The sequence below is a fragment of the Convolutriloba macropyga genome, chromosome 9 (assembly GCF_964194025.1).
Source record: "Convolutriloba macropyga chromosome 9, txConMacr16.3, whole genome shotgun sequence".
Lineage (NCBI taxonomy): Eukaryota > Metazoa > Xenacoelomorpha > Acoela > Convolutidae > Convolutriloba > Convolutriloba macropyga.
The window spans coordinates 21,091,838-21,103,441 of NC_134476.1; the positions used below are offsets into that span (position 1 = coordinate 21,091,838).

Consider the following 11,604-nt stretch of genomic DNA (forward strand, 5'->3'; position numbering starts at 1 on the left):
CTCGTGGTACCAAGAACAAAGAAAATTTGAAGAAACTAAAACAGCTATAACGAGCAAAATTTAGTTCACTAGATTTGGTTTGTGAATTGTCTATAGAGTTACTGAGCTAAAAAATAAACGAAAACAAGATCGGCACGGCTCAAAAATCCGTTGTCTTAATTTAAAAAACAAACGTTTGCAAAATTCACAAAAATCGGAAAGAATAGACAGTTTATTTTGCAACGTCTTAGAAAGTAATTTCGCCTGTCATTTTTGAGACTGAGTCCTAGGACTATACAACAATAATTACAAGCAGAACTAGATAAAAATTCACAAACAATACGAAACCACAGTGTTGAAGCTATTAATTTTGGAAGTTATTTACCGCAAGAAATTTAAATCTTCACTCGCGTCTCCTTCGAACAATATATTCTTCATTTTAGAAAAAATCTCAATCTGACAACAAAAAGAACCACGAACATTTAACTTAGACTCAGAAAACTCTGAAACAATTTGTCAAAGCCCTGAAGACATAAGTCAAAAGGATTTAACCAACAGGGTTTGTTTGGTTCTACAAAAAAAATGAGATCTCTCATTAATGAGACCAAGTTACGAAAATGATAAGAAATTGTAAAAAAAGAAAAATTGATGAAAAATAGAACAGAAGGGGAAAAGTTGAAGAATACTTTTTACTTAGAAAATTGAAAAAACTTTTGAAAGTCGATAGAACCCTTAGCTATATACCGATATCAGTTATAAATTTCAAATAAATATCTATAGTTGGCCATTGAGACCTTTAGTTACGCAATATATGGAATACCACAACAGAAAATAACAAAAAATACAGGACAAAAGAAAATCTGCCAAATTTTCCAAGAGAACGGTGTCGCATCAGTTTTAAAAAGAATAAATATGTTCATTGGTTATTTTGAACGCTTTTTTCAGTTGGATTTTTCAGTAATTTGACAGATACCAAAGAAGCAAAAACGAACAGCATAAATAATCAATTATACACAGAAATCACAAAAACTCGTAGTACCAAAACCAAGAAGCCGTTATTTTAAAAAAATGCGACAAAGATTAGTTTGTATCTTTTATGAAAGGAATTTTCACCTGTTTTTTTGTTGAGAGTAAGCTGAAAGATGACAAAAATAAGTTACAAAATTGACAAGTTCAAAAAATCAGTGAAATATCCTTAAAACAATTATATTCAATGTCATAAGAGACATTAGATAACAAAATGCGTTGCATATGTTCACTTATACCTCTTGAACAATCAATTGGGATCTTTGATCTGTTAGAATCAGTAGTCAGACTGCAAAAAGAATAACAATTGAATGCAAAACACAAGAGTTGTGTTAAAGTTTACTAAAACTCTGTCAAAGCCATAAATATATTAGACTAAGTTAGACTACTAAAAATGTTTGTTAAAGCCAAAAAATTAGATAAAGCTATTAGATTTTCTCTGTTTACAAAATATATGTACATTCAGCCTCATTTTCATGTAAATCGGAGCTGTTATTAATTGAACCGTGAATTGAAGTTTTTATCAGTAATTAACATTAAAAAAAACAGTAAAAGCAAATTATTTTTTAAAAAAAAGGGAGCGCCCAAATAAAGATCAAAAAATTTCTGTTTGTAAGAACCTATGATGAGATCAAACCTATCCCTAATTTTGCGGCGCGACTAAAAAACACCTAATCGTTCCGAATCTTTGCGAATGCGATCAAATGTGATGTGAAATTTTTGCAAAATCAAAAACAATGTTGCATTTTGAATAAATATTGATTTAAATTTGCAAAGGGTTAAAAATTTTGTGTAGAAAATACTTTTATAGGGCGCCGAGTTTCAACTAGCTCTCGTTTGGAGCTTACGGAGATTGTGTCAGCAATTTCTAGGCATGTGTCTATTCTGAGTTTTGAATTTCATTTTTTGGCATTCTTCGTGCCCTGCGCTAGATCTTTACTGTTCTGCACTATGTGTTCTAACTATTGCGAGCAGGTAATTTGCTTTCTATAACAATATTTAAATCATTTGTAAAGTTTAAATCTCTTGAAACCTTTTTGAAAGCCTTCAACCAGCATTGATTATCCAACATTATCAAAACTTAAACAATTGCACAATAAAGAAAAATGCTACTCTGTGAAATTGAACTTCTTGTTGCATGCGACCAGATAAAGAACGCGCAGCACGGTTTTTTTAATTAGGTAAAAAGTTTTTGTTTTTAAGAGAGCTCTGCTGTAAATTGCTGCTAAATTTGATTGCTTCTTTTGAATATGGTGACTTCATTTTGTGGAGTCACCCACGTACCTCAAATGAAATCTGGAGTTCTTCCTGCAGTTGTTCTGAAATCTGATCATCCATGTTGATGCTTGAAGTCAAATTTAAGCAATGATTTTTGTCACGCAAAGATGGGAGGTGGATACAAAAAATGAATGACGAGAGAACGGTGTTTGTAGAACATTCCATTTTTTCGGTAGCGCAATTTTATTATGCGCGGCAATTTGGCTCAATTTCTGGTGTTACTGCTTAATTGCTCTCAAACAAAGTATGTAGCAATTTAATTAGTCCCATCGGTCTTTCTAATGCTATTTTCGCTTCAGCAATTTTTTCTCTGATCCATTTGTCTGACTTTTTGTCCTCAAAAACGGGATAAACAGGTAGCGCCCAGCGAGCATTAAGTGCACTTACAGCTTACCAGAACAGACGGCAATTAAAATTAAAAAATTACACATATTACTTACGACCAGTACTCGTTGTCCATTTTTTTAAAAACAATTAATAACCAAATCAAAATGGCATCAGATAAAGCCTATACTAAAAAATTGAAAAAAAAAATAATTGTCAAACTGATTGAAAACATTGTATCAACTGAACTCATTGAGAGACTAGATTGTGCCTTCATGGAAAGTTTTTGAGTCCTTTCATTTTCCAGGATATGTCATACGGCTACAAAAAAGAACGAAGAATGCAGTCAAAACAAACAAAAGAATTTGCACAAAAACTGTGTCCCAGCCAATTAAACATTAATCTGTTCACTGAGATAATTGAACAGTTATGACAGCGATTTTTTAAAGGGCAACATGACTGCCCATTTTTTTGATACTGTGAGAAAACGAAAACCTAAAAAATATGGGAAAAGAAGCAAAAATCCCGAATGTTTTTTGAAAACTCGTAGTACCAAGAACAAAGAAATTTTGAAGAAAATAAAACTTTTATAAGGAGCAAAATTTAGTTCACTAGATTAAGATTGTGAATTGTCTATAGAGATACTAGCTAACAATAAACAAAAACAAGATCGGCAAAGCTCAAAAATTCTTCTGTCTTTTTTTTAAAAACAAACGTTTGCAAAATTCTCAAAAATCGGAAATAGACAGCTTAGTTTGCAATATCTTAGAAATTTTTTGCGCCTGTTATTATTGAGACTGATTCCTAGAATTTTACAACAATAATTACAAGCAGAACTAAACAAAAATTCTCAAATAATACGAAACCACAGTGTTGAAGCTATTAAATTTTGAAGTTTTTTACCGCGAGAAATTTAAATCTTCACTCGCGTCTCCTTCGAACAATAAAGTATTTTTTGTAAAAAAACTCAATCTGACAACAAAAAGAACCACAAACATTTCAAAGTAACTTAGACTCACAAAACTTTGAAGCAAATTGTCAAAGCCCTAAAGACATAAGTCAAAAAGATTTAACCAACAGGGAAATTAATGTTTGGTTCAACAAAAAAATGAGATCTCTCTTTAATGAGACCAAGTTACCGAAATGATAAGAAATTGTAAAATAAGAAAAAGTGATGAAAACTAGAACAGAAGGGGAAGAGTTCAAGAATACTTTTTACTTAGAAAATTGAAAAGAAAATTGAAAGTCGATAGAACCCTTAGCTATATACCGATATCAGTTATTAATTTCAATTAAATATCTATTGTTGGCCATTGAGACCTTTAATTACCCAATATATAGCATACAACAGAGTTTTTGAAAAAAGTCAGCGCCCAAATAAGGATCAAAAAGTTTCTGATGGTGTTTGTAGAACATTCCGTTTTTTTCGATAGTGCAATTTTATTGTGCGCGGCAATTTAACTCAATTACTGGTGTTACAATTCTGTCGCAATTTTATTGGTCCCATCGGTCCTTTTTTTGCAATTTTCCGCTTGACCGATTTTTCGCCTGACGCATTTGTCTTTTCCGCCTCAAAAACGGGATAAACAGATGGCGCCCAGCTAGCATTAAATGCTCTTAGAGCTTTTCAGCTCACTGGTCTCCAAGTATGCGATTCATAGAAACTGTTTTGGAGACATACTTATGGTGTGAAGAGTGGTTCTTAGAGGTTGACCCCCCCTCACAACACACCCCCTGCGTATCAACACTCCTCTCACTCCACGCCCCCTGCACATTGTTCAGCCGGTAAGGGCCCTATGCAGCCAAAAACCGGTGCCCCCGCTAGTGTTGCCCCCCCCCCCCACTCTGCGCTCGCCTCACGCTCCTTCAATTAAGCTAAAGCTAGCCTCATTAAACCGTAGCTAGCTAATGAGGAAGCCAACTGTTTGAGAACAATTCGTCCGACGTTAGTCGGGTATGTTTATTCCATTTTTAATCGGATTTTTAAAAACTCTTTTTAAAACTATTCATTTTTTAAAACTATTCATAGTTATTTATGTCTTTTATATTTTCCTTTATATTTTTTGTTCAGTTTGCGAAGATTCTTCGATTGGTACTCCAATTGTCATGTTGAATTTAAGACTTAAAACCGGATAAACAGGTTAATTTGTAGACATTAAGTTGCATGAGATTTTCTAAGCGGGCTTTCTTAGTCTTCAAAGTGCAAATTTGGGGACGTTGCTGTGAGGGCATGAATTTAAGGTTAAAATTCCAATTCCTAAGTCCGAAGTGGTGCAATTTTTTTGTTATTGTTTAATAGCCGCCCTCATCTTCTCAGCCGGCTATTATAGCGCTCCTATTTTTTTACAATTCAAAGAATTTGAATTGTATTGGGGCGCTGTCTTTTTTTTAAGATCTGTTCACACATTTTCGTGATTTTTGAAGTCAAATTGGAGTAGTGATTTTGGTCACGCCGAAACAGGAAGTGGAACGAAAAAGCGAGTGGTTTTGCGGCGTGAAATTTTTTCGCTCTAATTTTAAAGTAGAGTGAGAAAACGGTGTTTGAACAAAAATTCGGTTTCTCGGTAGTGGTTTTTTGTTCACATGCGGCAATTTCACTCTGATTTTTACTGTTTTTTTCGATTTTTTGGATCGGATTTTTTTCTAAATAGCTTTCCCAATCCATTCACAGCTCATTCTGGACGTAGTTTTTTGTTAGAATCAAAATTACATAGCTCACTAGTGGTTTTTTTGTTCTCCCTAGCAGCATTTTGACATTGATTTGTTTTTTTTTTGTTTTTTTTTTCATCTGATTTTTTTTAGAAATGGTTTTCCCAATTCACTCATTGTCCGTTCTAGGTCTAGTTGTTTGTTAAATCAATGAAAATTCTTTGAATTGTACGTCAGGACTTGTCCTGCTATGTTTTTTACTCCGTCGAATAAAAAAATGTTTCGCTTTACCTCATTTTGCCGCTTTTTCAACATTTTACGTGATTTCTTTTTGACTTCTCTAGGCTAGTTTCTCTCTTCTCTCATTCTGCTGAAAGTGAATTTGAACATCAGTTGCTCAGCAAAGCATTTCAAAATGAACAGAGTCAGTATAAAAAATTGAAGTCAGAAATAGACACGGGATAAACCCAAAAAGCCCAATTTTAGATGCCCGCTATTTGAACGTCGTTCCTATAAGTCTTAGTTACCATCTCTAATGCTTATTGGTATTGATAGTAGCCCCTGTAGCCTCTCTCTAAGAAACAGAAGTATGTTATGTTCAACTAAGAAATGCCATCAAAATAAATCGGACTTAAAAAATGTTTTTGTACAAAAATCTTTTTTTTTCAATATCTTCTATTCTTTCAATCCCAATCATGCTTATTAGAATCAACGGCGGCTATTTCCCGGCAATCTGCCGGGTATGTTTACCTTTTCAATTTTTTGGGAAATGGGTCTTCAATTGACATTGTTCACCCAATAATAGAGGTTTTTGCAGTTCAAATTGAATGTGAGGTGTAGGCATAGTTATTGCTTATGCTAAAAGGTATTGCTTAATGTGAAGTGTTTGAATGATATTGGTGTTGCTTATGCCAACCCTAACAGTTGAGAGTAGCAAGTTTTCATTTTTAAAATTTTATTTTTCGTTTTAACATTTATTGGGCCTCGCAATACAATTATTGGGCCTCGCAATGTCTGCTACTTTTTTTTCTGTAAATGAGAAATTTTTTTTGTCTGTTTCGTTCTTAATTTTCAAACAGTCTGCTGGTAGGTCAGGATTTTCCAAGTTCTTCAATCAGTTCTTGAACTTTTGGGATCCTATTTAAGGACTTATTGAGCCATGATATTTACCTTGTCAGACAAAAATTTGTTTCGCCTTACCAAATTTTGCCGCTTTTTCAACATTTTGCGTTCTAATTAGTCTTAATAAACAGGTCTAATGTTCATTGGTATTCGTACTAATGCATGTCTTCTAATTAAGAAATTGAATATGCCTAACTACGAAATCCAACCAAAATTGCACGCACTTTTGACCTTTTTCTTTAGAACAATTTGTTCTGGTTTCTACCTGTGAAGAGTTAGACGTATGACGTTTTTTGGATATTCAGATGGATTATTCGGAATTCATTGGTTTCATTTTAATTTTTTAAGACGAATGGCTGCACTTGTTCTACCCATTGCGGTTTCTTCTGATGCGAAAAGTTTGGCTGATTTGTTAATTTTTCTGTTATTTCGTCAAATAAAGCTTTTTAACGCATCATTTTCGTTGATTTTTTTTGGAATGTATTGAGCATTTTGGCTGTTTTCTGCTTTTGTTTTTTGCTTTCAGCACCTTAGCCTGAACATGTTAGCTAATTAAGACCGAGGGTTTTTTGACACCTGTATGTTTGATGGCCTATATTTTCAGATGTATCGTGATATTCAAGATGTTGTGTGAAGTTTGCAATCAATTCCTTCAGAAGTCATCTGATGCTGGCAAGCATTTCTATTCTTTGAAGCATCTCCTGAGAGAATTGGTGGCCTATATATCAAGCTTTTCTGGGTTTCAAGTCTTCAATGTTTTTGAAATATTTGACGAGTTTCAGCTTTGGACCTTGAATACTGCACTCAAGTTTGGAATTTCTGATGAAATATTTCGCGACAAAGAGAAGCTGGAAAAATATGTCAAAGAAAATTTAACTGTCGATTTTTTAGAATCAAAGGTATTTCCTGCAATTTCAAAACAGGAAACGGTACGATGTCTAACTTGCACCATCAATGTCGAAAATGTGAGTTGTTTGGATCATGCTTGCAAGGAAGCACATATTATGAAGGAAAATGAAATCTTCTATGCTAAGTGCTCTGAGTTTTTCAATGAATCCAGACACCGCATAGACAAGCCCAAAACTGGAAAGGCGTCCGAATCACTGACTTCAGGTGACACTTCGAAAGCACAAGGTTCTCGCTCGGATTCGATCTCTGGGTCTTCAGGTACGAAAGTATCAGTGAGCATACCTGATAGTACAATGATGTTGCATGAGCATGATATCAAAAATCCGCCTGCTCGAACTGAAATTAGTGTAAATAGAGCCCGAAGTTCTTTGAGCAATGTATCGAGTGCTCCTGTATCTGAAAAGAAATTGGAAGTCATTGAGGGCTTTGATGTTCGTTTTGACCCTCTAAGGAAGAGTAACGTGTTCGATTGTAAGCTGTGTGGAGTGATTGTCCCAGACGAAAATAGCAAATCAAGTCATTTAAACACGAAACGACATTTAAAGAAAGTAACTAATCTTACTAAAAAGACGTTAACCAAATATTGCGAAATTTGCGAAAGCAATATAACTGGAGCCGAAGCTATAGAGAAACACAATGAGGGAAAAAAGCACCGGAGGAGACTACGAGAGAATCAAAAAGAAACTGGAGAAAAATATACACAGGACAACTTGAAACCGCCGGCAATCCAATCGCTTGATAAAGAGGTTGTCACGCATTCGTCAACTGTTGATGATGAAAACAACAGTATGCGTACTTCGCATGTTGACGATAACGGGAAAAGGGCGTCTGGTTTGTCTAAAGCACGCGTTTTGGAAACCATTGACGAAAACCAGGTGGGCCATATTGCTGTATGCGTTAAATGTGGCAACTCGGAGCTCCTGAACGTGGGCCACGTAAATGATCATTTGGCGAGCAGCGCTCACAATCAAGAAGTTGTTGCAAACGTTCCTAGGTTCCGAGGACTTGACAACGAGAAGATCCTTATCTGTCCAAATTGCAGGAAAAATTTCAATGGGCCGAAAATGTTTGATAGACATCTCAAAGCAACTTGTCATATTAATTCTGTCAGAGAGAATAAGAGCTCTAAAGATCGTAACAGAATACCATGCATTTGTTGCCAAATTGTTTTTACGAGCGAGAGTGAATATCAAATGCATTTGCTGAGTGACCAGCATAAACAAAATGTTTGGAACATATCAGAGCTGGTGAAACCGGAGTCAAAGCGGGGCCAGAAACACCAATTCGAATGTAAGCTTTGTGAAATCACTATTTCCGGATTGCCGAATTTCCGGCAGCATCTGGACGGGGAATCACACTTGAAGATTCAAAGAAAGCAACAGCAGGATGCCAGAGAGACTAAACGGATCAAATTGAATTCAGATGAAGGGATGAGTGGTACTGTAGAGTGTAATGTATGCAAGCGACAAGTTGAGCCGAAAGACTACACTAAGCATGTTCAAGACGAAATTGCAAATGGGTATTTGTTTCAAATGGCAGCCAATTAATGTATTTTAATAATTAAAGTTTCAGAGATGATGAACTTCAAATCGTAATCTGTTATCGGTCAAAACTCACGCTCTGAGAGCTTCAAATTGAGGTATTGGACTTTTAACAGCAATTCTCATGGTTTGGAATTCCTATCTTATATGTAGTTCTATTTTTGTACCTATATATTAGTTCTATTGTAGTTCTTTTCAACAGAAACTATATATATTCTGACACCATTTTGTGCCCCGGTGCTTAAATAACTTGAAATAATCCTTCGGACTTTCGTAGTCTAACGTATTTTGTAATTCTTCTAGTTTGCTGTAATTATTTATTACTTGGAATTTTTGTCTGGGGCTTTTTATTGTCAATAAGTTACTTCGTCATAAAATTATTGCGGTGGGATAGCTTTTCAGACCCTTAAAATTTGGACACCAATGTTTAAACAATCATGAGTGCAGATTAGCTAGTGCTAAGCGAGTTCATCGTAGTCGTGAAATCACCTTGAATCATCTTTGGTTGAATTGACACCCACAAATTTGATTAATGACCAATCACTGCATCATTCTGATTTTTTTTCCAGGATAGTTTTTGCGCAATGGATCATGTTTGAATTAGGTTGGCATTAATATTTGCAATAATAAAACTTTACCGTAGAATTATGGTAGCTGAACTTATCAAAAGTGGTGCAACTGCAACTGTAAAAAGTTTCGAGAAGAATTATTTGGTCGTTTCACCATTAAAAAGGTCTTCAGAGAAAGCTGTGAGCCGACCAAGTCCTGCTATCGCCTGCTACTGTACCGGAAAACATTAGCCGCCAAAAGTACTTTCATTTCGTGTTTTGTTTTCTTAAAGAGAAGATACTCTCTTATGACTGCAGCAGTTCATGTCCGCAACGTCCAATCTTTCAGCGAAGTATGTTCAACGTTCAAAGTTTTTTGGTTTCAGTACAGCCGCGAAACTAATTATCCTTTGTTTGACCTTCGTCGAGAATGAGGAGCGCGAAGCGATGGACGATGCAAATTCTGCATCATCACCTCCTCCCCCCTACTCCTCGGGCACATGAAACCGAGAGAAAGTATTTCAACTCAAAGTTTTAGACGCTGAAAAGCACATGCAGAGAATTGAAAAAAACTATCACCACTAGCTAGCACACCACAGAGTTATTACGCTTGTCACACCTTTTTAGTGATTCTGCTGGGCTTCGCATTTATGCCGGCAATCCACATATTTTGAATTTTGAAAGTTTTGAGAATTGCCCAAAAGCGAACAATCTATTGTGTCCAAATTAGCCTGAATTGTCGTATTCCGTCAAACAGTAATTTTTTTTGTTCTTTGAATTCGGCATGCCATCGGTTTTTCAAAAGTAGGCATTACAATTGCAGGGTCCGTGAACCTCGCAAAATCATTGATAGCCGCCGTCAGCCTCTCAGTGGCTATGATTTAGGCGCTCTCCTTCTTTTACGTTTCAAAGAATTTGAATCGTATTGGGGCGCTTAGTGCATTAGGTTATCAAAGTTCATTAAGGCGATTGCTAGCTGACATCAGTACTAAGCTTAATAGCTTAATTTTTAGACGCTGAAAAGCACATGCAGAGAATTGAAGAAAAAAACTATCACCACTGGCTGGCACACCACAGAGTTATTACGCTTGTCACACCTTTTTAGTGATTCTGCTGAGCTTCGCATTTATGCCGACAATCCACATATTTTGAATTTTGAAAGTTTTGGGAATTGCCCAAAAGCGAACAATCTATTGTGTCCAAATTAGCCTGAATTGTCGTATTCCGTCAAACAGTAATTTTTTTTGTTCTTTGAATTCGGCATGCTATCGGTTTTTCAAAATTAGGCATTACAATTGCAGGGTCCGTGAACCTCACAAAATCATTGATAGCCGCCGTCAGCCTCTCAGCGGCTATGATTTAGGCGCTCTCCTTTTTTTACAATTCAAAGAATTTGAATTGTATTGGGGCGCTGTCTTTAAGATCTGTCCACCCTTTTTCATGATTTTGAAGTTAGATTGGAGTATTGATTTTGGACACACCGAAACAGGAAGTGTAGCGAAAAAGCGAGTGGTTTTGCGGCCTAAAATTTTTTCACTCTAATTTTAAAGTAGAGTAAGGAAATTGTGTTTGACCAAAAATTCGCTTTCTCTCTAGTGGTTTTTTGTTCACATGCCGCATTTTGACATTGATTTTCAGTTTTTTTTAAATTTTTCGATTTTTTCGGAAATGGTTTTCCATATTATATCATGGTCCATTCTAGGTCTAGTTTTTGCTATATTTTGAATTATACGTCAGCACTTGTCCTGCTATGTTGTTTTTTTTCGCTTTACCTTTTGATCACGTTTTTTTGTTTTACACAAGTCATGCTGCTGGACTTCTGACTTACTTCATTCGCTGTTTCAACTGATAGGATTGAAATTTTGTTTCACGAATTAAGTAATGTAGTGAATACGGCCAATGTCAAAAGTACTAAATGAATAGAACGGGATAAACCAATAAAGCCAGGTCATTAAGTCATAGTGCATTAGGTTATCAAAGTTCATTAAGGCGATTGCTAGCTGACATCAGTATTAAGCTTAATAGCTTTCAGTTTAGAAGCAGATTGAAGTACATTTTAAAAATCTAAATAAAACTGCACGCCGAATTAGGACACTGAAAAAGAACATAAAAATTCGGTCAATTTTTCTCTTTTTTTTCTGTTTCAATCCCAAAGTTCATCAAGCCCGTCAACGGCGGCTATTTTCCCGCAATATGACGGCTATGTTTGAGTTTGCATCTCGCTTTGC

The 11,604-nt window shown here is 35.5% G+C and overlaps 1 protein-coding gene across 1 annotated transcript; it reads left to right on the forward strand.

The window, feature by feature from the left end:
• The first annotated feature begins 6,986 nt into the window (after positions 1-6,986).
• LOC142346306 (uncharacterized) lies at positions 6,987-9,338 on the forward strand. Its single transcript, XM_075398832.1, has one exon. It carries the CDS (start codon positions 7,002-7,004, stop codon positions 8,832-8,834), a length of 1,833 nt encoding a protein of 610 aa, XP_075254947.1. The 5' UTR covers positions 6,987-7,001; the 3' UTR covers positions 8,835-9,338.
• Positions 9,339-11,604: the final 2,266 nt, after the last annotated feature.